At 57.6% G+C, this 24526-nt stretch overlaps 2 protein-coding genes across 4 annotated transcripts in view; one reads left to right on the top strand and one right to left on the bottom strand.

Annotated features, from left to right (window-relative positions):
• Window positions 1–7918, top strand: part of ZMAT5 (zinc finger matrin-type 5) — a 28371-nt gene extending 20453 nt beyond the window's left edge. The window contains exons 4-6 of one of the 3 annotated variants that reach the window (XM_039225843.1): window positions 5–85; window positions 2100–2211; window positions 7497–7918. In XM_039225843.1, coding sequence (XP_039081774.1) covers window positions 5–85; window positions 2100–2211; window positions 7497–7626 — 323 coding nt within the window. In that variant the 3' untranslated portion in view covers window positions 7627–7918. Of the gene's footprint in view, window positions 1–4; window positions 86–2099; window positions 2212–6194; window positions 7018–7496 lie in introns of those variants that run through there. The other 2 variants (XM_039225837.1, XM_039225832.1) reach the window with 2 other exon arrangements.
• A 23-nt stretch (window positions 7919–7941) lies between these two features.
• On the bottom strand, window positions 7942–17501 carry CABP7 (calcium binding protein 7). Its single transcript, XM_039225828.1, has 5 exons — window positions 17386–17501; window positions 11067–11210; window positions 10070–10182; window positions 9603–9756; window positions 7942–9373 (listed from the first exon to the last, which is right to left on the bottom strand). The coding sequence occupies exons 1-5, from the start codon at window positions 17492–17494 to the stop codon at window positions 9246–9248; spliced, it is 648 nt and encodes a 215-aa protein (XP_039081759.1). The 5' UTR covers window positions 17495–17501; the 3' UTR covers window positions 7942–9245.
• Between the last annotated feature and the right edge of the window lie 7025 nt (window positions 17502–24526).

Here is a 24526-nt window from a genome sequence, read left to right as displayed (position 1 = left end):
GCAGGCCAGTGTGACTTTGGCTCCAACTGCAGATTTTCCCACATGTCAGAGAGGGACCTGCAGGAGCTGAGCATCCAGGTGGAGGGTATATTTTGGCGGGGACCCTGAGTTGGGGCAGGGGGCGGGCTGCTGGGAGCATGCCAGATCTGAGGCCCAGGAAGCTGCCCAGTGTCTCACTGCCTCCTCCCCTTTTGTGGCCACCTTGTGGGATAAACTGAGAGCCACCTAGGTAATGGGGCAGGTGTCAGGAACTGCCTCTAAACTGCCCTAGGCATGAGTGGAAAAGGAACAGGGGACAGGGGGACTCCCATCTGTGTTCATGCTGGGTTTAAAGTGATATGTGGGGCTTCCTGTCCTGGAGCCCTGAAGGGGACTCTGCCGGGTGCTCATTCATGCATATCATCCCCCTTCCTTCCATCAGGCAGCACCTGTCTCCAGCCCTTACTCACCACCAGGCAGATCCCCTAACTCATCCTGGGGACAAAGGGATGAGGAGGACATCTTTCCTGCCCTCAGAATTCTCAGGCCCAGTGGCTCCAGGGGAGAACAAGTGTAGCTTCCCCTGGAAATTGCCACGTCTGCTTTTGGGAAATTCACTTGTCACTTCTCCAGTTGGAGAACCAGGACATTTCCACTGAGATGGTCTTTTTTTTTTTTTTTTTAATGTTTTATTTATTTTTGAAAGAGAGATAGAGACCGTGTGAGCAGGGGAGGGTCAGAGAGAGAGGGAGACACAGAATCTGAAACAGGCTCCAGGCTCTGAGCTAGCTGTCAGCACAGAGCCTGACGTGAGGCTCAAACCCACGACCTGCGAGATCATGACCTGAGCCGAAGTCAGATGCTGAGCCGACTGAACCACCCAGGCACCCCATCCACTGAGATGGTCTTAATCGATCTTCCGATGAAGCCCCTCACTGAACAGATAGGGAAACTGAAGCTAGTGTAGGGCAGAAGACCCGCACGTGAGCCCCTAGCAGCTTAGAGGCCAACTCGGGTCTCCCCAGAAGCTGCTGCTCACTCTTCCCTCTGTCCGGGTAGCCTCAGGGCAGCCAACGAGTGTCGGGGCAGCCTGGCCTTTGCCCTCGTCCCCAGTGGGCCTTGCTCCCCTCTGACCAGTCATACCCTGCAGACCCTGCCCTAGGAAGCTGATAGAACTGCGGCCACAGCCCTGGCACAAACACAGGGTTTCCAGGAGCTTTCCCAGGAAAGTGAGGCCCCATTGGCCTTGCCAGCAAGTCCTGACAGTGGTGTTATCTCCAGTTCTTCACTGGCCTGGGCTCTTGGGGAACAGTTGGCCCATGGTAGGGAGAGCATAGGCCAGTGGGCCTGGAACTGGAGACAATGCCTAGTGGAGACCCAGATGGGAGAAGTCCCAGGGGGCTGGGAACAGAGGAGTGCCCCCCGCCGTGGCAGCTCCCATAGTCCTGGCTCTGCCACATCCCCTGTGACCTTGGCACATGGCTAACCCTCTTGGAGGCAGTGTCCTGACCCTTTGAACGTGACTGGGTGTAGAGATGAAGTGAGCCGGGGCGTGTGCAGTGCTAGCCCAGGTCCTGGGCCCCCTCATTGGTCCATGAGTCGAATTATTTTCCTCCAGCCCCAGGCCTCATCCCAAGTCCTCCTGGAGACCCTGACCCATGTCACACCCAGCTTGTTTGAACCATTGGCTCAATTTTAATTCAGTGAGCAAAGGTTCTTACAGGACATTTTATGAAAAGGAAAACTGAGGTGCCTTCCCCTGCCCAGGGTCAGAGAGACCTGGCAAGGGGCAGACCCAAGATTCAAACTTGGCTTTGCCCTATTCTGCGGCCCACATTGCATCCCTGACCCCAGGTTTGGGCCTCTCCTGAGGCCCCTCTCTACGCACTTTATCCTGTGTCCAACTGCAGAAAGCATAGGAGGCAGCCCTTGTTTTATCTCCACTTAATGAGGAACCAAAGTGAGGCCCACAGGGGCAGGCCTAGGAAGGTGGCAGTGTGGTGGGGACAGCCCAGCCTGTACCGCCCTCCTTAGGAAGGTTCTGGCTGCTTTCTGGGAGGGTCGTGTTCAGGAGAAGGTGAATGTGCCCCTCACTTGCCTATATCTCCCTATCCCCACAGAGGAGAGGCGGGCCAGGGAGTGGCCACTAGATGTCGTTGAGCTCCCTGAGGGCCATCTGGAAGACTGGTTGGAAAAGAGAGCCAAGCGGCTGAGCTCAGCCCCAAGCAGCAGGTACAGGCCCCAGGGTCCCTTCCTCCTATCCCCTCTGGACGAGTACCCCAGCTGGCCTGCCCTGACCGGCAGCTGAGTCGTCTCCATGAACCGTCCCAGCCCAAGGACCAGACATGGATGCCCCCAAAGAGTTCCACAAGGGACTTTTGGGGACTAGTTTAAAGATTCTTGTTCCTGGACCTCATCCCCCTGCCATAGTGGCTCTTCCCTTAATTGGTGTCTATGCTGGCTGAAGGGGAGGCAGGTGGCCAAGCCAACTTGACTCAACATCACCAAGTCCATTGCCAGATGGAGGGGCCTGATTGTGATTCTGAGGCCCCAGTATGCCAGTCACTTCACTCTCTCCTCTAGGGCCCTGCCAGATAAGCATGGTTACCCTGACCCTGCAGAAGGGGAAGTACAGCTCACAGGAGGGAGTGACTTGCCCAAAGGCACACAGCTGAGAGGCAGAGCTGGGATTGCATAGAGATGTGACAGGCTCACTGCCATTGTCTCACTGCCTCCTTGAGGAGACTGGGGTGGGTCTGCCCAGCTGCTGCCGGGGTCTGGCACTCAATGTGCTCAGAAGTGAGTGGAACACCCTGGGTCAGGGGCCCTCAGGTTTATGTTGTATGCTGTCCCAGGGCTCCTGGGCTCTCCTACCAGGTGTTGAAGGAGACAGAGGGGAGGAAAGGGACTAACAGATGTGCTTGTGAGCTGCCTGTGACTTTGTAGTTTCCTGCACTGGGCTGCCTCATTTTGTCTGTCTTGCAATGGGACTTTAGACCCAATTGTCTCTGTGGTGTGATCTCCTGCGACAATGGCCTGGCCTGGGGTGAGGGAGCCTGGTTGGACAGTCGGGAGTGAGGCCTTCTCTCCAGGCTCTGCTAGGAGGTGGGGGGTTAGCTTCTTGCCTTCTCTGTGCCCCGATGAAGAGAACTTTTTGTTAAACTATCTTAAAATTAACTTTTAGTTGTTTTTTAACTGTTTTAAACCTGTGTTGGTTTTGTTCCCCCTACCTTAAAACAATATAGTACAGACATGACTAATTTTTTGGATGGAGTGTGATGTCCCTCCCTTCTGGTCCTGTCTGAGGTGGTTGTGATTTTGGTCAGGCGACTTCCCTCTTTGGGACTGTCCCGGGGATCCATGTCCTGAGCCCCAGGCTCCACCAGCCAATGTGTCAGAATACTGGGGCTGATTGGAGGCACCCAGAGAGCTCCAAGGGCTTCCCTGATCTCCCACTGCTTGGACCTGGCCACCTGTGGGTCTCAGGAGTCTGTTCTGACTTGGTGGTCCCTCTGTTGGGAGTGAGCACCAGAGGCCTGGGCACCTCCTGAGCTTTTCACAATGGTTCAGGGAGACCCAGTGCCCGGGCGCAGGTGTGGGGTAGAGGCGGGTGCCCAGAAGTCCCTGCTTGGGGACAGATGTGTCCCAGTGCTGTCCAGGGCATGGATGCCTGTGACCGTGAGACTCAGAGGACTAAGGGATGAGACGGACAAACTGAGGCTGAATGACGACAGGCCCAAAGTCTCAGGCAGAGGTGGTGACCACATGATAATTGGGTGTGTTTAGTGCTGTGGTGCACTTGGCCTTTGGCCCTGGGCCTTTAGGGGGATTGGTGCCCCTAGTTTGTGGCTAAGGAATCTCAACCTCTCCAGGAGGTTGTGACTGTCCTGGTCACATACTTGCTATCTTCAGCAGCACTCAGCTGTCACTTGAGAGAGAGCTTAGGCCCCTCTTGGTCTAGTCCCTGGGCTGCCTCAGTCACCATGTTTATGGCTGGCCAAGGGGCTCTGTCCAGCTGAGGTCTGGAGTGGTAGTGGCAATAGCCAGCTGCTGGGATGGCAGTAGTGATTTCTGGAATAGAGCCTCCAACTGGGACCACCCACAACTCTATGGAATCTCAACCCTGTCCCTTGTGCCCCTCACCCTCTGGCCACCCAACCTGGCCCCATCCCTGCTTTTCCTGGCCACCACTTATTCTCTGTGCCCGTGTACCTTTCCACCCCCCTCCTAAGGGCTCAGAGCCAAAATGAATTGCTCTCTGAGTAGAGCAGGCCTGTCTGGCCTTGAGAAAAAGGTTGTTGGAAGGGAAGTGACCATTTATTATTACTTTGGCTATCACTGCCTTGGTCCTCCTCAGCCCTCGTCTGTAGTGTCTCACAAAAAATAATACCCTTATCCCACAGCCCCTGGCTTTGGGTTCTGCCCCTCCGCGTGTGACCCCACTGTACAGGGTCAGGGGAGATGGATTTAAGCCCCCAGGCTGCCTCGTTCTGTTCTCTGAGTCTCTTACCCAGACAACCCTGCAGAAACAGTTCCCTCTGTGCCCTTCATCCACCCCAGCTTTTCTAACAGCAGCCCTCCTGCCTTCCCACCTCTCCTCTGCTCATCTGCTCCAGCCTCCACACAACAGCCCCAGCCAGCTTCTAAAACACTCTCTGGCCCTGGCCCGGCTCTGACCCCTGCGCCAACCCTCCTGGGCTTCCTCTCCCACAGGGATCCTGGACTCTGCAGCCCAGCTCGACAGACCGCAGGGAACTTTCCTGCCACCTCCCCAGCCCTTGGGGTCACCTTCTTACCTTTCCCATCTGGCGTCTTTCAGACCCAGTGGATGCTTGGCAGCTTCTCGGACATGGTGGGATTTTCATGCACCTTGTACATGCTATTTAATCTGCCTGGAACTGCCTCCCCACTTCTCTCTGGCAAAGTCAGACTCATTCTTCAGGCTTTAGCTAAGACACCCCCCCTCACACAGCCCTGAGCTCACATTATTGTCATTCGGGCTTGGCACAGGCTCAGGACATGTTGACTGCATGTGAGTATTTGGGGGAGCAGGCTCCCCAGCCCCGAGGACTATTCCCTAGATGTGTTTTGGGCCCCTTGCGGGGACCAGCCTGGTGGCTCCTTTTCTCTGGGGGTCTGTTTCCTCCCCTGAGGCACAGGGTGAAGATGGCTGCCTGGTCCACCTATGTGGGGCCACCCAGACCCAAGGGCCCCGACTCCACCTGCTGAGCACAGCCTTCGAGGTAAACCAGGCCAACCCTCCTTGTAAAAGGGGGAATGGAGGCTCTGTGAGGCCCCAGCCTGGCACACTGTACCATCCCCCTCAGCAGACTGACCCTGACAGATCTGCCAAGAGCAGACAGTGGCAGGAGGGAGAGGCAGGCCTCAGACACACAGACTAATCTCCCGGCAAGGCCAGTGCTTGTCCCTGTTTTCCATTGTTGGCTCTTCAGATTGTGACTTTATCCCTCTTAATCTCCCCTTTTTGTACCCCTCTCTGGGCTGACGCTACTGTTCCAGCCCAGGCGCTTCCCTAGGACTCTTTTCTTCTGATCAGAACCATGGCTGGGGAAAAGCAGAAGACAATTGCTCCTGTCCTTGTGCTGGGGGCAAACAGGCCACTAGAGAGGCCATGAGCAGTCTTGTGCACCTCGGTGTCCCCATGTGCTCTGTTGTAGGGTTGAAGGGGTATGCTCCAAGGGCTCCGTGGCCCAGGGAATGTGTCTGTGTCTGAGCACACCAAAGAGGTACTCTTATCCTGGTGAGAAGCCCCAGCTGCCCAGGAATCTGCCCCATCTTCTAGAGAAGGGTCTGAAGTCCATGTGAAGGGGCTCCCCCAGGATCACACCCTCTCTGCAGAGAATTGCTGTCACCTTAACCCTGTGAGAAGTTCAGGTTGGCTGGCAGCTGGGCTCTCCCATCCGGCAACTGCAGAGCCTCCCCCACTCCCACCCTTCTCTGCAGCTGGTGGTGTTTATGAAGGCTCCCCAGTGCCATAAATCATGCCGGGAGCTGCTCTCCAGCAAGCAGCTAAGCAGGGGATTTCCCTGGCCTAGAGTCCTCAAGTCAGCTCTGTACAGCAGGTCAGGCCTCGAGAGGGCCAGGCTGGGTGGCTGCAGTGAGGCTCCTGGGGCTCCTGACCCCAGACCCTACTCTGCCCGGAGGCCTGAGGCCTCTCCAGATCATTGAGTGCCCAGGACTTTCCCTTTCTGCAGAGGGCTGACCACTGGATCCGAGCCTGCTGGAGCCGCCAGGGCATCACCTCCACTGAATCCACATCCCCAGTTGTGGACTGGGGGCAATGTCTGGAGCCCACGTCTATGTTGCCTGTTAGCCCCTAATCCCCTGATCCCAGGCTCTGTCACTTGGGCATATGACTGCCTCTGTGTAACTCATTTGCCTCATCAATAAAATGGGATTCACATGAGGATGCTTGAGGTTTCTCTAGCCATTGGTGTCTGGCCCAGAGTAGTGCCTAGTCAGTAAGAGCACCCAGCATTACTCTTTGTCACCAGCAGACATTCACTTAGTGGCTTTCCTGTGCCAGGCCTGGCTCCCGGCACTTGGGGGGTGGGGGGGACAGATGGAGCCTACCCCTACCCCTTGGTCTCTTCCATTTGAGAGCTCCAGTCCCGTAGGGGAGGCTTGAGCTCCAAGGTGAGTTCAAAGTGCTCCATAGCCCGAGAGGGGCAGTGCAGCCCTGGGGTAGCAGACTGAGTGGGAATTGGGTCCAGAAGCATTGGAATGTGGGACCATTTGGTGGAGGGAAGAGTGGCCCCCAGCTGGGCACTCAGGGTGGATGCTTCAGATGGGCCCCGGGTTCCCAGGTGGCAACTCCAGGGTGGTGGACCTTAAGGGGAAGGAGAGTTGAGTAGCATGAGAAATGAGGCTTTTAAAAAAAATTTTAGACAAGTATTTTTTTCTGATTTCAAAAGCTTGCGTGCTTGTAAAACTTTTCTTGAAAAGTATAAAGAAGTAAAAAAATCACCCATAACTACACCACACAGATAGAACCACTGTTAACATTTTGCTGTGTCTTCCAGGGTTTTTTTTATGCATTTATATATGTTATAATATCTTTAAACAAAAATAGTATCATGCTATATACATTATTTTATAAGCTGCTTTTTTCTGTCTACTCACACAGTACATCATGATGCCTTTCCTTATCAGTGCATATAAGTCTGCCTTAAAGTTTATGCAGGCTGCATAGCATTCTCTGCTGTGGACGTGCATGTGTATTTAATCAATCCGTCTCAGGTGGACACAGGTTATTAACCACTTCTTACAGCTCAGTCTCTGCCCACAGCTCTGCTTTTTCCTTGGTTTCCTTCCTAGAAGTGAGATTGCTGGCTCAAAGGGTCTGCATGTTTGAGGCTCTGCCTTCCAGAAAGGTCATGCAGGCAGCTGACCTTTCCCATAGCTGGGGTCTTAGGGAGGGGGCGCTGGGGGGAGGTGCCCAGCCTGGGCCTAGGCTGTGCCTCATTCTAATTCTCTGCCTTTCTCCTTCTCTCTAGGGCCGAGCCCATGAGAAACACCATCTTCCAGTACCCCATAGGCTGGCCACCAGTCCAGGAGCTGCCTCCATCCTTGCGGGCACCTCCACCCGGGGGGTGGCCCCTGCAGCCCAGTGTCCAGTGGGGCTGAGCCCCTCATCCCCATCTGACCCCCATCTGGTCAGCGTCTGTGTCAGTCACAAGAAAGATAAGGGCCCACACTGGGGACACCAAGGCCCCCTCCTGTTGCACACTGTGGAGCTTCTGAGCCCATTGGCTTGGCCTGGCTTGACAGAGGCCCCAGAGTCCCCCTACCAGGTGCAGGCCTGGTCCTAGCTCTGCTCCAGGCGGCTCCACCCTCCCTCCCTCCCTCATGGGACATCTTGAGAAGATGGGTGAGAAAACTTCCTTCCAGATGTTTATAAAGAAAGTCTGTCACCATGGTGGTGTGGCTTCCTCCATGCCCGGCGCCCTCAGCTCCACGCCCCGTGGTTGGAGGACAGGCAGGACTGGAGTGAGGTGGGGTCCTCTGCAGGGCGATGAGTGCTTGCTGCCCGTCTCCCTGGAGGGCTGGCAGAGGCTCAGCACAGCCACGCAGACCGCACGCCAGTGTGGCTGTGATGGTCACCCGGATGATAAGTCGCTCCAGGTGTGGGAGAGGAGCTTGAGGACCAGTCTGCTGTCCCTGTCCCCATGTCTGCCCATGCTGAGCTGGTGCCCGAAGAGGGGGTGTGGTAGCAGCTGTGTCTCTGGCCTAGATGGTGTAGAGAAGTTGGGGGGCCCAGGAGGACAGGCCTCGGCATTGGAGTGGCCTGGCTGAGCTTCCTGGCTGCTTCCAGCCCCTTAGCCCAGCATGACACAGGGCTCCTCCCAGGGCTGCTGCCCCGGAAGAGCCCCCTGGCCAAAGGGAAGGTTGCATAGGCTGCTCAGGCGATTTGGAAAGTCCCGGCCCCTGGTCTGCTGCCCTCCTCACTGCACTCCAGTTTTAGATTCTGTGCTGGGTGGTGATGGGCATTGTGACCCTCAGGCCACTGGGCCTCTGATGAGGGGGCTCAGAGGGTAGAGACTGCAGGGCCACCTCAGATGCCCCATCTGCCATGCACTTCTGCCCTTCCTGAAAATCCCTGTTTAAGGGGGTCCTGAAGGCAAATCTGAGGGCCCTGAGTCTCAGAGTCTCCTCTGTGAGATGGCCAAATTCTCTGGCCCCAGTGGGTGCATGGAGGAAGGCTGGGTTTGAGTCTAAGGAGGGTCAGAGAAAGGGACCCCACGGAAGGCCAGGGGCCTTCCCAGACATGGCCAGGGAATAGGGCCCAGGAGACCCCAGCCTAGCCCCATCTCCAGGAAGAAGCATTCTGCCCCCACCTTCACCCTGCCCACAACCCTGGGCAAGTGTCAGGGACCATGGTCGGGCTGGCTGTGTTACCCTGGGCATAGGGTGCACCTTCCTGCCTTAGTGACCACAGCAGCTACAGGACCCTGTACAAATTCCTCCTAAACTTCCCAGGAGCCCCTAGATGCTGGGAAGTGTGAGTGCTACATTCGGGCCAGGGTGGACAGGGTGCAGGCGGGTCTGGGGGCTGTGTTCAGAGCCACCACCAGACCCTCCACAGCTGGGCCATGGCTCCATGCAAGGCCCCCCAAGGGTAGGTGGGGTGGGGTTGCCAGATGTCCAGGCCCCGAAGTACACGCAGCGGTGGCCCAGGGAGCCAAGTGAGGGAGGGGACTGAAGGCGGTGGCGGGCGTGGAGGGGGCCCCATGCACCGCGTGCGCCTACTTCATGCCGCTGCGCAGCACCTGGTTGGCTGCGATGAGCATGACGCTAATGATGAAGGCGATGGCGAAGGCGCAGATCAGACTCTTGCGCACGCACGTCTGGCGGATCTGCTGGTTGGAGCAGGCTGTGGCCGCCCGCCAGGGAGCACCAGAGAGAGACAGACGGGGACAGCGAAGCATGGAATCAGGAGCTGCCTGCACTTCCGCACACAGGCTTGTCCCATGGGACACGCAGGGACACAAGGCTTGGGGCAGGCAAGGAGGCCCCCAGCCACCCCCTGTAAACCCCTGGTTCCTCCTCCCCATGCCCAAGCAGTTGGCCTGCCCGTGGGGTACCAGGGGTCGGTCACTCACTCTCCACATCCACGGGGCACTCCTCAGCTGTGCCCAGGTGGCTTTCCTCCTCCGTCATGATGATGTTCTCGATGTCCTTCATGGACAGGTGCTCACAGAAGGTGTCATACAGCAGCCTCTTCAGCTCGTCCACAGTCAGCTTCTGCATGTCGCACTTGGAGAGAGGAGGAGACATAGTGCTCTGGCCACTGCCACCACCACAGCTGCCACCCAGCATCCTGCAGCCACACAGGTCGAACGACAGGCCTCCAGACTCTGGAGGACTGGAAACCACTCACTTCATTCCTTGAGTCCTTGACCACACCAGCCTCCCCCAGGGAGCCCATGGCTCTCTGGGAGACAAGACATCCAGTGGATAGAAGCTTGGGGTAGTCATCCCCCTTTACAGTGTGGCCCTGGCTATTCACTGGCCCCAGTACAGCCCTCCACAGTGTGCACATCCTAGATACCAACCAGCCAATGCATACCTTCCAGAAGACGGTGTCAAAGTCAGTGCCATGAAACTTCTCTGGTATCCCCGAGGTGGAAAGCTTGGGTCCCAGGAGGGTCACAAACTCCTCAAAGTCCACTTGGCCATCACCTAGGGCAAGCAGAGATCAGTCAGTGGACCAGCCTACAACTGGGCTGGGTCCTGGGCCACCTTGGGCAGGTCCTACCTTCTCTGAGCCTTGAGTTAATTTCAGGGACACATAACATCTGCCAAGCTCTGGGTTGATGTTAAACCCACCAAATATGATGAGGCCCCACCTGGCAAAATGGAGATGGAGTGCAGCAGGTGGGCCCAAGCACGTGGGACATCCTCACAATTTACTCAGAAACCATGGCTTCCCAGCACCCTGCTTCCTTCCCCCGGCAGGTGTGGGGCCTGACATTCAGATGGGAACCGAAGCTCAGGGCACACTCTACCCAGACCACCACCTGCTCTCTAGACAGATAGGAGGCAGGGCTGGAGCCCCACATTGAAAGGTGGGGGAATAAGAAAGGACTGGACATTACTGGTCTTTTTTACTAGTTTTTGTTGTTTTTTTTTTTAAATAAAATGCCAGGTGGCAAATGCAACTAAATGATTTTGTATTTGGGGTAAGGGGCCTGGGGTATTTAGTATTATTTCCTTTCTACTTTAAAAATTGCTCAGGGGCTCTTGGCTGGCTCAGTTGGTAGGGCATGCAACTCTTAATCTCAGAGTTGTGAGTTCAAGCCCCACATTGGGTGTAGAGATCACTTAAATAAGACAAAATCTTTAAAAAAGTTGCTTGGAATACAGAGCAAGAGAGGCAGAGCCTCTGACCCATGTGTGGATGTAAATGGGGCCATCACACTCTGGCCTCTATTCTTTAGGCTGAGAAATAGGTCCAGACCTGGCTGTATAGTGCCATGGGCTTGGGGGGTGCCTGGGAGGGAGAGGCTCAGGGCCTCAGAGGCCCAGGTGAGGGGTAAGGAAACTGAGGCAGGGGTGGTGCTCACCGTCCATGTCCAGCCGCTGGATGATAACTTCCAGCTCCACCTCATTGGGCATGTAGCCCAGGGAGCGCATGGCTGTGCCCAGCTCCTGCTTGGAGATGAAGCCATTGCCATCGCGGTCAAAGACTTTGAAGGCCTCACGGATCTCTGTTGGGGGAGCAGAACAGGTTGGGACCTCGCCTCTGTCCCCACACACCCCCTCCCTAGACCCCCAGAATCCCCAAACCCACAGGCTGAGCACGGCATTGAGAATCCACTGCAGCCTGCAGGTCTGATAAGAGACAAGTGGCAGGTGGTCCAGGAGTCCACCATAGCACTGCCTTCCGGAGGCTCAGGGCAAGCCGAGCCAGGCTGCAAAGGTGTGCCCAGGCCCACAGCACTGACAGAGGGGAGAGTGTCCTCCGGGTCTCGGTCTCCGCTTGCCAGGTTCCCACAGCCTCTCAGGGTGTGCTCACGACGACCCCATGTGGTGAGTAGCATGAGTCCCACTGGGCGGGCTCCTGGGGCTTGGCAGTGGTGGCCTCTGTGAGCTGCCAAAGGCTTCTCTGCCAACCCCTCACTCCTTCCATCCCCCACTCCCCCTCATCCCCATCACATGCTTCCTCCCTTGGGCTCAGCTTAGAAACTCCAGCCAACACTCCTTAATGGCACCACATGGGGCAGCCACTATCTCCGGCTCAGGGCTGACAGGACTGCCAACTCCGTGCAGACTGCCTCCCCAGCCCAAGGTTTGGGGGAAGGCAGAGGCTGGATAGAGGGGCCCCAGCAAGCCCAGGCCTGCTCAGATGTAGGGATTGTCCCTTGCATTGTACAGAAAGGGAGACTGAGGCCTGAGGACCTGGGTGACTCGGGTGGAGAGCAATGCATTGGACTGGGAGCAGTGAGTGACCTTGGGTCAAACTCAGTCCCACCCACAGTAAAATAGTGATGTGGGTATGACAAGGGTTTTACCAAAGATGTCTAGAAACTGTTGAGGAGTCCTAACCTCTCCCTGCTCACCTTCATTGTTACTCAGCCCAGGAAGGGCCCTAAAGAGCATTTTCCTTTGGTGGGGGAGGGAACCTCGCTCCACTCACACCCTCTTTACTCCAGCCTCTTGGCCTTTGACTGAGCTGTCCCCTGGATAAGACTTCAAGAGGCAGAATCCTGCCTCTGGGTGTGGGTGTGGGTGTATTTGGTGAAACTGCTCCACACTGCAGACCTGTATAAACTGAGGCATGGAGAGGCAAAACAGCCAGCCCAGGGTCAGTTTGGAGTCAAGGCTGTTTCTGAGAGCAGGAGTTAGGTTGGCCCAGGCCTGGCCTTAAAAGTCTATGAGCCCCTAAAACTGATTGTGAAACCTTGTGCCACGGGGTTATTCCCAGATCCCACTGGCCCCATTGCAGACTAGGGGCCATGGCAAGGTGGCTATGCCCAAACTTTCATCAGGTTCTTCCTACCTGGTGTCTGGACCCAAGGCCTGGAGGTTAGACCAGATGACATGCAGGCCAAGACAGAGATAGTGGGCTACAGCTGAGCTGCCTGGGCCCCCAGAGCACCCATCCTAGGCTGGGCCTGAGAATCTGGTCTAACCAGGGCCCCTAGGCCAGAAAGGAGCTGGGATGGGAAATCTGCACCAAGCCCAGGGATTTCTATAAACCCTGACCAGAACTCCAGGCCAACTCCCACCTAGGGTTTTCTTGGGCCACTGATGAGGTGGTAAGCTCCTCATCACCAGAGGTATGTGAGCAGACACCCAGCAGCCATGGAGGCTGCTGAGGGACCCCTCTCACTTGGGGTCTCTAGGTAGAGATGAAGGCACTGGCCATGCAAGCAGGTACACCCTCTGCCACTTTCGCCACCACACACACTTAGGTCTCTGGCCAGTACTGCTGCTCTCCCGACCCAGCCATGGGCTCTGCCCACCTCCACTGTCCTGAACTCCAGCGCTAAGGACCCATTCAGTCCTGCTAAGCGCCGGCACTGCTCCATGTCCAAGCCTTTGACCATGTGGCTCCTTTTGCCTGGAACTTCTTCCCTTCACCATGGTAAACTCATGCCTCTCAGGTTCCTAGCACATCACCTCCCTGCCCCAGCTGACTCTGGCTTTCTTCTGGGCTCCCACAGACGCTGTTCTTCCTGTGCACTGACCACACTGGATTGTGAATTACGAGTGCCCTGAGGGCAAGGGCTAGGTCGGTCTTGTTCGCAGCTGGATCCCCGTTTCCTGGAACAGTCCCTGTCTGTCAAGCATAAACATCTGCTGAACTAGTGATTCAATGAATAAATGACTGATCTGGGGAACCTACCCATCTGGAGCACACAGAGAAAAGAGCTGAGCAGAAGTTCATGCACCACTTGGTGTGAAGCCATCATTCAGAGCCCATTTACTCCTAGTTTACAAACAATCCTAGTAGGAGTAAGCATTTGCTTTCCACTCCCCAAGCACGCAAGAAGCATGAAGGGAGACCGAGGATGCAGCTTGTCACCCTATACAACCTCCAAGGACCCCACCCCTAACTACCACTGAGGAGCGGAATCAAGCTGAGGGCAGGGTTGAGGGTGCCACCCCCAGGGTGGGTCAAGGGCTGGTTTTGGAAGGAGGAGTCCAGGGTCAAACAGCTCATCTTTCTGGGTCCTCAGTTTCTTCCTCTGTAGAGGCCCATTTGGGAGATCTTAAGGTGGGATGGCAAAACCCTGGAGCCACAGTGGGGCTGCAGTTGGTGCTGGCCCCCTCCCCTGCCATGAGCTGGGGCCCAGGTTGTTCCTCCTACCCTGGCAGGGGCCAGGTGTGGCTCCCAGAGCCCATGGCTGCTTCAGTTGGAGCCCCCGACCTTCCTCTGAGAGCCCTGAGGAAACGCATTGAGCTGGACGGGAGACAATGGAGGGTAGATGAATCTTGGGTTACGTGGGCAGATGAGAGACTCTGAGGTATTCCCACAGGCCCCAAGAGGCACCAGCACTATGTCAGGAAGCTGGAGTCCAGAGAGGGGGTGTACACGCTGGAGGTCACTCGTGGAGCGGGGGCAGCGTCTGTCCTCTGCAGCAGCTGCCATTCTCCGCGGCATTGGCCCCACGCCCCACCACTCTGGCGTCCCTGAGCTTCCAGTCTGCGCAGAGGCGGCTGCTGGACTTGCAGGGAAGAGGGGCAGGATAGGGGACTCCCCCACCCCCATACTCTGAATGCCCTATTTGGCCACTCTCGATGCAGGCTCCACTGTGTGACTGGGCAGGCCAAGTGCCAACCTCAGAACCCTGCCCTGGTGGCTACCTGCCTGTCTGTCTGTCTGTCTGTCTCCTTCCTCTTCTCTCTGGCCGGAAAGAGCTGGGCTAGGGCGTGAGGCCACCTCACTCCTATCCTCAGGTGCTCAAGTCCGGTGATGCCCCTGGGGCCAGCCTCGGTACTCTTGCAGACACTGGAGGGCTTTGCCTGATGTATATATCTTGGCTGGGATGGAGGTGGAGCAGGATGCAGGGAAAATCTGGAAAGCCTGTGCCTCTTCTTCTCAGGGTCAGACAGGCTCCAGGCCAGCTTTGCCCAGACACATGTACCTTGCCAACTGCCAGCCATGGCTCCCCAGGGCCACAGGCTCCCAAGCGCCTTTGCCAGACCTTCAAGGACTCTTCTATCCAGCTGCTCTCAGATCCTGCCTTCTGGGTCCATCCTCCCTGCACAACCTGGGTCCCTGACTCCAGACCTTTCACCCATCTCTCCACACTCCAGGCTCTAACTCACGCAGGACCCCCCTCCTCGGCCTCTCCTGCTGCTGCATCTGGGCCTGTGAGCCCCTGCTGCATGTCAGGCCCTTTGATGAGCGCTTCCCTTGCATCCTCTGTCACCAGCAGCCCAAGCGAGTGGCAATGCCAAGCCCCTTTTACAGATAGAGAAAATGAGGCAAGAAAGGCAAGTGATTGTCCAAGGTCACTCCATGAGTTGATGGTGTAGAGATCTGAACCAAGTGCTGCCTGGCTGGGAAGCCCTCATCTACACCCTGCTTTCCACCTCCCTTACTGGTCCCTCTCACCCTCAGAATAACCACCCCCTGGATTTCTGCGGCAGGCACATGTCTGCAGCATTTCATCCCAAGCTGCCGGGCTCCCTCCTCTCTGCACATGTGGATCCTCCACTGGTGGGTGTCCTCCCAGTAAAGGGCCTGGATCTTACCCAGACTGCCCTGGACAGGGGCACTAATGCAGGACACTGCGCAGGGGGGTGTCATCTTTTCCATCTAGCCCTGGCATTCAAGGACCACCGGGGCCTGCAGAGACTTGGTCCCCCAAGAGGGCTTTTGGGTGCCTACGGCCAAGACAGAGGTCAGTCATCGAGGACTCCTTGCCCTCATCTACAGCTGCTCACAGGCTAGGAGACAGGCTGGGGCCTCCCAGGTATCTGCTTATTTCTCGGCCCTCACTTGACCACCCCAAGGAGGGCCCTGCCCTTCAGATGCCCCCTGTGCCAGGGTCCCTCTGCTCCTCAGGGCCCAGGAGAAGGGGACAGGAGAGAAGCAGGGAGTGCGTTTGGTGTGACTGGTGACTAACGCTGCTGGGTTCCTGCCAGTGTGTCTGCCAGGCAGCCCAAGGGGAGCCTGCGGCCTCCTTGCCCCTGCACTGCCCTCCCTATGCCCGCTCACCCCTGCATTCCAGCCTCTACTTGGCTTCTTAGAGGGTCTGCACCCCAGGGCTGGGAGATGAAGAGAGGAGAGACCCCTTGAGAGACTTGGTGGGCTGCTGAAAACAAAGGCAGGGAATGAGGTGGAAGCTGCCAGAATTTGGGGGGACAATGTTGACCCCTGCCCAAGTGGCCAGGAGGAGGGTATGGAGGAGGGCCCATGGAGGCAGACACTGGCAGAGGGCCGGGGTGGCCCAGGGCAGGAGGAGACAACAGTGGGGAAGAGACGGGCTCTGCCCCCTTGGTCCTCATCATACCTCTTTCTTTTCCCAGGCCCTGGCCAGACAGAGCAGACACCTGGGCTTTGGGGTTCAAGGCCAGAGACCCAGCAGCATCATTCATCTATCTGTTCTGCTCACATCAGACACCAGACCCCATCTCCGTGGCTCTGCCAGCCTCTGGGGGCTTTCAGGGAACTTGAGAGGAGCAGGTGGCTCATAGCCTATGGTGCAGTGTGTTTGGGAGGGGGGGACGGGTAGCTACCTTCTTCCTCTTGATCTTCCCCTCACCCAGTCTGACTCCCTTGAGATCTACCCCCTCCAGGGCTTAGGAATGAGGGAGGACCTCTCTCCATTCCTTCCCCTATGCTCCTATCATCATCCCTGACTGCACTGGTGTCTCAGATGCACCCCCCAAACCCTGATGAGTCCCAGATCTCAGAGATCCCTGGACCCAAGATAACCGAAGGGAAGCCCAGCCTCTGAGAGATCTCAGCCCTTCACCCAACAGCAAACAAGTAGATTCCAGGGGTCCAAGACTCCCTTCAGCCCAGAACCCCCATTCCACACCAAATAGGGCCCTAGGAGGTCTGGGGGAGGGGAAGCCTGAACACCTGCCCCCAGCCCAGAAAGGAAAGAGTTTACAGGCCCCAGGGGTCTCACTGCTCCCCAGAATCTTTGGTCCAAGGATTCCAGCCCCTGACCTCTGCTCAGATCTGGCCTACCCCCTGCTTAAGGTCCCCCATTCATGTTGAGAGATGGAGAGACTCTGAGGGACCAGATTTGGGTCCCAGCCTCTGCCTTTCCTTTCCTGGCTTGGTTATCGCGACCAAGCCGCCCAATCTGGCCACTTGTTGTCGCCACCACCTCCTGGGCCGCCCTCCGGCGCTCTGGGCTGGGGGTCCCTGCAGGGCTGTGGGGAAGGGGCTAAGGCCGCAGGAGGGACTGGGGACTTCCCCGCAGGCGGCAAGAGCAGGGCAGTCGCCCTCTCCCCTTCTCCGGCTGCCTGAGCAGATTGGATTTTAAAAGCGACACGAGCGGAATGTCAATTCGAGCGCAGAGCCACGGGCGGGCGCCGCGGAGGGGATCAGGATGCGGGTGCTCCGGCCGGGCCCGCCCGGGGGACACAGCTCGGACCCCCACCCAAACCGCCGCGTTGCCGCACCGTCACCGCTGACTGCGCGGCCCCGTGACCCCGCTGCGGGGCTCGGCAAGTTTCCGCAGCGCGGGGGACCATGCGGACTGGGGCTGGGCCGCCCCTCAGCCTTGGCTACCCCCACCGCGGCACCCAGAGGTGCGAGTTGGTCCTGACTCCCCACGCAGCTGCTCGCTGGAGCGCCCACCTGGCAGCCGGCACCTGCGGACGGCCCCCCCGCCCCCTGCGCCCCTAGTCCGCGCTTCACCTGGGCGCACAGGTAGGAGGGCCGGCGGGCAGGGGTCCTGGCGGGGCACTCACCCTCCAGTTCGTCCTCAGGGATGTCCACGGGGCGCTGCTCCGACAGCAGGTTGGGCACGGTGTAGATGCCCCGGTACATCAACGCCGCCGTCACCGGGTGGAACGGCATCTTGGAGGCTCCGCGCCCGCCCGCCCGCCGCAAACTTTGAGGTCGGGGCTCATGGGCCGCCGGCGGCCCCGGGGGCGGCTGGAGCGGGCGGGGCGCGCGGTTGCGGAGGGCGGCCCGGTGGCAGCAGCGATGGCGAGGCGGGGGGCGCCCCTCTGGGGGCCTAGCGGCCCCGCGCCCCGGGCCGCCGGTCCATGCCGCCCCCCACCCCTCGTCCGGCTCCGGGCCGGGGCCCCTCAGGGGCGGCGGGGGCGGCGCCGCTCGGGCCTCTCCTCTCCGGCCGCCGCTCGCTGCTCCCGCCGCGCCCGCTCCTTGGTGCCCCGCGCGCTCCGCGCTGCTCGCCGCCCGCTAGTCCGCTCGCCGGCGCGGCCGCCCGGCCCGCCGCTCCGGCTCTCGCCGCCTCCCGTGATCGCTCGCTCGCTGGTTCGCTCTGTGCCGCGCTAGCTGCGCTCCCCGCCTCCCCCGCCCGCCTGCCCGCCGCCCGCCCGCCCCCTCTGCGCTCTCCACTTCCCCCCCACCCCGCCCCTTCCCGCCGCTGGCCCCTGCGCCGTCGCCCCTAGCCCGCCTCTGGCTCCTTCTCCCCTTCGCCCCAGGTTCCCCTTTCCCCCTGCGGAGGATCACTGTCCCTAGCCCCAAGTCCGCAGCCACCAGGACCAAGGTGGGGGTGGGGCCCTTCCTCCCTGCCCCTTGGCCCGCCCCCAACCCCCACGAACCGAGCGGGGAACTGTGGACCAGAGACTTGACTGAAGTGAGGTGGGCCCCAGGTGCCTAGGTCTTGGAGGAGAATCATACAGTATTGGTGTCAGGAGTGGCTCCAAGATGGGGAAACTGAGGCTGAGAAAGAAGGGCGTTGACCAAGGTCATAAGGCTCAGGCAGCAGGCAGGAGCTTGTGATGGATCTGGGGCAAGCTACCCTGCCCTGTGGCTGAGACTTGGCAGCTGACCTTGCCCCCATAATAGAGCCCCAGTCCTGGCGCCTTTCCAAGTCCCCACCACTCTGCCTGGGGAGCTGCCAAGGGTCTGTCTCATGCCTCTCCCCACCTCCAACTCAGGGCACTGAGGGACAGAGAGGTGGCTGGTGCCTGTAGGGACTGGTGTGAGGGCCTGCCAGTTCACATGGCTGGTTAGACTTAAGGTGTGTGCCAGGCTCACCCAGGTCCCAAGGCATGTGTGTGCATCAGAGTGAGGGGGCAGGTGTTTGTGGGAGCAGTATGTGTGTGCTTATATCTGTTATCCAGGAGTCCACATGCAGATGGATACATGTTGGGAGTGTATATGGAAATCTGTGTGTGCCAAGGTTGTGAGCTGGCAGGGGAGGGGAGGGCAGGAGCTTCTGAGCAGGAAGGCGGGTTGGGGGCAGTGTACAAGCCATGTGCCCACAGATGTGCACACACACACACACACACACACACACACACATATAGGGGAGGGAGTGACCTTCTGGACTCTCCATGGCCCCAGCTGCAGGACCAGCCCCATTGGAACTACCTTCAATCAACCAACAGCCCCAGCGGGAAAGCTGATTGCCACAGCCCTGCCCTGCCCTGCCTTTCCCAAGCTGATTACATTTTTCTGTTTGTTTCTGCTTTTGTAGTTGATTAATCACAGCCCTATCTTGGGGCCTGGGGCGAGGGTCTCAGGGAGAGATGCCGGCATCTCTCCCTGGTAGAGCTGGGCTGGTCCAGGCCTGAGCCAGGCCTGAGCCCCAGCACTTTTCAGGCACCGCTCTGGAGGGGGATCCCAGCAGCATCCACAACCCACAGAGGAAACAGGAAAGACCCCAGCAAGTGTCTCCCCAGCCTCTACGGATCAGCTGGGTGCCCATTAGAACTGTAGGCCGGGGGTGTGAGAGGCCCCAGAAAAGTCCCACCCTAAAGCTCTCAATGTCCACCTGTCTCCGGGTCTGATGGTCCACCATTGAGCTGAGTGTTTTGAGCTCCCTTGGGTTTTCCGATGCAGCAGAGGAGTGGGGAAGAAAGAACCCAGAACTCAGAGCCAGGCAAACCTGCAGCTCCTGCATCTACCACCTCCTCACTGCCATGGGATCTTAGTCCCCTCCCATAACCTCTTGGGGCCTTGTTTTTCCCCTTGGGAAGTGAGGGTGGCAATGCCACCTCCCAGGCAGTGGCGAGGATGAAGTGAAGTAACATATGAGAGGTGTCTGCCAGTACATCCCTATATCTCTTGGGAATTTCCTATTAGCATGAAAATTCCCCCAAGGAATATGAATTAATAATAATCATAGCTGCTATGTATTGATTGAGAGCATGGGCTATAGCAGTTCTCTCTTTCGGTGTTTACTGAGAGGCCAGGCTGTACCAACCCAGATCAACCAGTTCTAAATCAGGACCCCCGTGCCAAGGGAGGCTGGGCCGGAGCTTGCTAAGGGGCTGATGGGAAACCCAGCTCCCAGTAACTTCTGGAGAGGCTGCTGCAGAGCATGTTAGTGCTTGCCTGACAGAGGGGTAGCTCCTGCCACATCTCCTATGGCTCCCAGCCTTGTTGCCCAGGCAGAAAATTTTCAAAGGACAAGGAAGAAACAGTCTGTGAGTAAATTAAGCAAAATTCAAGTGAATGGACCTACCTAATACAGTCAGGCCCTGAAGGTCTGTGCTGAGGGATGGGTGTCCACAGAAACACAGGCCTCCCTCCAGTCTGTGGCCAAGGGGTGGGGTTGTACATCTTGTGACCAGGCTGCTCCCTGGGGCAGGCTCCCACTAGGCCAAAGGGACAGGACCCAATGGGGTTTACAGCCCCGAGGTCACAGTACACTCCACTGCTTGGGCCATTCCTGACAACCCTGTCCCTGGTGATTCAGGCCAGTCCCTGTCTCTCTTCTGATGCAAAACCATAGCCCACAGAGCTGGCTGTGGGCTTAGGAGACTTCCACGTGCCACCAGCTACATGTACTGTTCCTTCTCTAGCTGCCCATGGGTACCTGGGCTGTGCATTTAACCTGCGTGGCATCCCCCAAACCTCCGAAAACAGTCTGGCCTTTCCCCCATTCATTGCTGAGGGCACCTCTGCTTAAAAAACCAAAGGGACCAGGTTGGGTCATGTATCATTGTGAGGCAGGGCTGGGGTTGGGGTAGGGGTAAAGGCTTCAGGAGCCAGGCTCTTGGCCATTCTAGTCAGCCTTCCAGGCCCAGGGGAATGCTGCTCTTCTGGAAACCATCATAGACCTCTGCAGCCCTCCACCTCAGGACACTGGGCACCTTGGCCACTGGGCAGCCCCTGGGTGCTAGCTAGGTCCTGCAAGCTAGTCAGGCCAGGAGTCAGAGCATGAGAGGGTGCTACTTGTACCGGGAGCTCACAGAGCAAGCAGCAGAGAACTGGGCAGCATGGTTGAGGTGGCAGCTCACTGTCTGGTGAAGGACAGTGGCGGGTGCAGGGGAGAGGTGCAGTTTTTGCAGAGGAAGGGCATGAAAATAGCTTGGAAAGTGTCAGAGATGGGGTGGTTGAGGCAGTGCCACGAGCTCTGCATGGATAACCCAGAGCTGGGCATGTGCCTTTGGGTGGTTACACTCACCTCTCAAGACTCAGCTTATTCACGTGTTAAATAGGAAGAGATCTAGTCCCCAGAATAAATGCTTAGATCCTGCATGTGAAGTGTTCAGTGCACAGAACATGATAGCTCTTACTATGAGTGAAGGGAACTCCAGGAGGGAAAGCCAGGGTAAGCAAAAGCTCAGAAGTGTGAGAGGACCATCCTCAGCTCTGGAGGGCAAGCTCTGAGTCTTTATCTCCCGTATCTAGTGCCTGGCACAGGGCTGGGCTGGGCTTGAGAAATTGGCAAGGGTTGGATGAACGTCTGCTGGATGAATGAATGAATGAATGAATGATCGCCCACCAACCCACCCGCCCTTCGGCATTGCAGCCCCGTCCTCTCCTCTGCACGTCACAGGGGAGCAGATGGCGTGATTGCAGGGTGTGAATTATGTCTGTCGCTCCCCCATCTGGGGAAGGTGCTGCCTCCATCACAGTACACTCCCTGGGGTGCCTTCCGGAGACTCAACTCATGGGCCCCTCCAAAGAGGGGTCTCCACAGACTTTGGCCACTAGTCCTTTGCTCAGGATGCTGGAGACACTGAGAGAGGTGAGCCACCTGTGACTCTGGGAGAATCCGCCAAGTGGCAGGGGGAAAGGGGAGAGATCACTTTGTCCAGAGGCTGGGTACCTCCCTCCCAGAGACTGGAACCCTCTCATCTCAAAACCAGCAGGCTTGCCACCCTCCCTGGCTGGAAACCACTCCTTGGAGGCCAGCATTCTCTTGCCACCCACGTTCAGCACCAGGGAGAGCTCCTGGCACTGCTCAGGGCCCAGTCATGTAGGGTGCAGTTGTGGAGGGATGGAGAGCCTGGCAAGACAGTAAATGAACCCATGGTCCAGAAGAGAATATCAAAGTGGAGCAAGGGCAAATGCCAAACTCAAGGTTTATTCAGGACTGCTAACCGCCTTATCCAAATTGGGTGGCGTTCCAGGGGGAGGCAAAGGGGTGCTGAGGGGAAGGGGGTGTCCAGGGAGGGCAGAGGCTCTGGCCTCTGCTCCTTGGCTAGGGAACAATATTGCTCCAAGAGCCCGCTGGGGACAGTGTCTGGAGGTGAATAAAATATTCATCGTCTAGGCAAACTCACACAGTCACTTGATGAATAATGGAATTTATAGACTTGCAGAGGCTGACCCAGCTGGGCCGGCATCTAGAGGTTCCTGTCTGCTCTAATCCTTCCCTGCCATAGGCACCCCCTCCAAATCTACAGATGCCTAGCACCTGCAAGTGACAGGGGTAGACAGAACAGGGCAGGAGACAAAGTCCATCAGGGGGACACAGGGCAAAGGGGACGGGTCCTTGAGTTTGTTGCTGCTTAGGAAGTGATTTGGTGATGGAAAAAGAGCACTGGACTCAGAATCCAGTGTGGCTGGGATGAATCTTAACTACTGTTTAGTTCTATGTCCTGAGTATGTCAGTTCTGCCTCAGTTTTCTCCCCTGTGAAATGGGATTGATGCACCCACCACACGACCATCACATGAAATGTGATGAGATGAAGAAAGTGACAGTGCTTGGTGCCTCTGTCCCTGGAACATACAGTGATGAAACATGTTGCTGAAAGGCTGGACCTTTAGAGACTCTTTCTCAGGCCCCCAGACTTCCCTGAGCCCAGGAGGGGTCTAGAAGGCAGAGAGAGGCATGGCCACTGAAGTAGAGACACTTCTAGTCCTCAGGGTAGGGTTTGATGTCAATAAGTGCAAAAACCTGGCCTAGGAGAGACAAGCATAGGCACTCACCCAGACCCTCCTACCCCAGACAGTCTGCTTGCACTGGCTGGGCGTGGACCTGGGCAAGGGTATTTTAAAAATGCTCCCCAGGAGCTTTCAAAGTGTAGCCAGAATTAGAACCACTGCTCTGGGGCAGAAGGCCCGGTGGAGGAAACAATCTGGGCAGGGGTAAGAGGAACGTGGGGGTATCCCACCCAGGAAATGACAGAGATCCCTGTCCCTTATCCCCCTTGGACCTTGGAGTCCCCTTCTGAGAAGTGGGAGCCTATGCCCAGCGTATGGCCAGGCTGCTGTCTGGGAGTGGGATCACGGGTACCTCTGGCCCAGCCCCTGCTCCAGCCCTAGTTCCTGAGTGACAGCTGTGGCAGCTGGCAGGAGACAAGGCGCGAGCCAGCTCCTAATTGCTCTGGGCTCCCAGATCCCTGCCTCAGTCCGCTGCCTCTGATGAGAGACTGACCTGCCCAAGGCGGCCACTTCCCCCAGAAGAGGCCCTGTCTTTGGCTGGCCCGGGCATTATGGGGGTGGGGGGAAGCTGCCTCTCCTTGCAAGGTCTTACCACCTCTGGATCAGTGTGAAGCTGGGACCCTGCAATCCCCCATGGGCTTGCCCCCTCTTCTCTGCATCTCTCTGTGTGACATAAAGAGCTGTGTGTAAACTTCCATTTGAACAAGAAGCTGCATATGCTGAGATATGCAGACCCCATGGCTGGGCTCTACGGCCTCACCTGGCACACCCTGCCCCCTCCAGGGGTCTCGGGCATGTTCGCAGGCGTCAGACCCAAGAGAATAACTGTGTGACCTCAGGCAAGTCTTTGGAACTTGGAGACTTGGTGCATTTGTTTCTGAAGGTGAGTATGGACAGAGGAAGCCAGGGTCCAGGGCTCACCATCACTGTTCCCTCAGTGTTTCAGAGGGGTCCTCAAGATGCTACAGACTGGCAGCCTCTAGCATAGCCCCTTGGGCTGAGGTTTCAGGCTTACGCCTGCCTTTCTGTCTCCAGTTGCCTGGACCCCTCCTGCTGCCCCCTCCCCTGGCCCCTGGCTCTCTTATTCTGTGAAGACACCTTCAGGGCAAGATGTGGAGAACAGAGAACCGATCCCTCTGGCTTCCCAAGGGGATTCTCAGACCCTGACATCGCCAGTTCTTTCTTGAGGACCAAGTTATTTACCTGGTTTTGGTGGCCTAGCCCAACACTTATCCTTCCCCACATGTGAGCCGTTGCCTCCACCTGCTGCCACGTGTCCTGAGTGCAGCTCCTGTTTACACCCTCCAGGGACAGGAAGCTCACCCCTATCCCTGAGGCAGAGCCAACACTTACCTATATTCCCTAGGCTCTGACTTAGTCCTCCAAGATCTCCCCTTTTCTGAGACAAGGCACTGAAAGCCTCCCACAGGGGCCCCTGCATGTCGCCTGGGAGATAGTACTGACCTGTAAGCAGCTCATTAGAGTGGATCCCCCACCCCTATGGTAGGGACATGGGTAAGGATGGCACCACAATCCTGTGGGCAGAGGAGCAGGCTCTGTGGTGGCAGAGAAGGGGCAAGGGAAGTGGGAGCCAGGTTCTCAGATGAACACCTCTGGCTCCTTGTCCCAGGGCTGCACAGATTAGCCCGTCATTGAGAGACCAGGATGTGAAATGGGTGAGTTTTGATGAGAGGACTTTGGGAGAGACCCAGACTGGGGGCATTGCCCTGGAAGGGATCCCTCCTGCCCTGGCCGCCACAAATTCTACGGGAACCAGGCTATGATCCTTTAGAGTC

The sequence above is a fragment of the Hyaena hyaena genome, unplaced genomic scaffold (assembly GCF_003009895.1).
Source record: "Hyaena hyaena isolate Hyena2069 unplaced genomic scaffold, ASM300989v1 scaffold_19, whole genome shotgun sequence".
In the NCBI taxonomy this organism is placed as follows: domain Eukaryota; kingdom Metazoa; phylum Chordata; class Mammalia; order Carnivora; family Hyaenidae; genus Hyaena; species Hyaena hyaena.
This window is presented reverse-complemented; position numbering and strand designations above follow the sequence as displayed.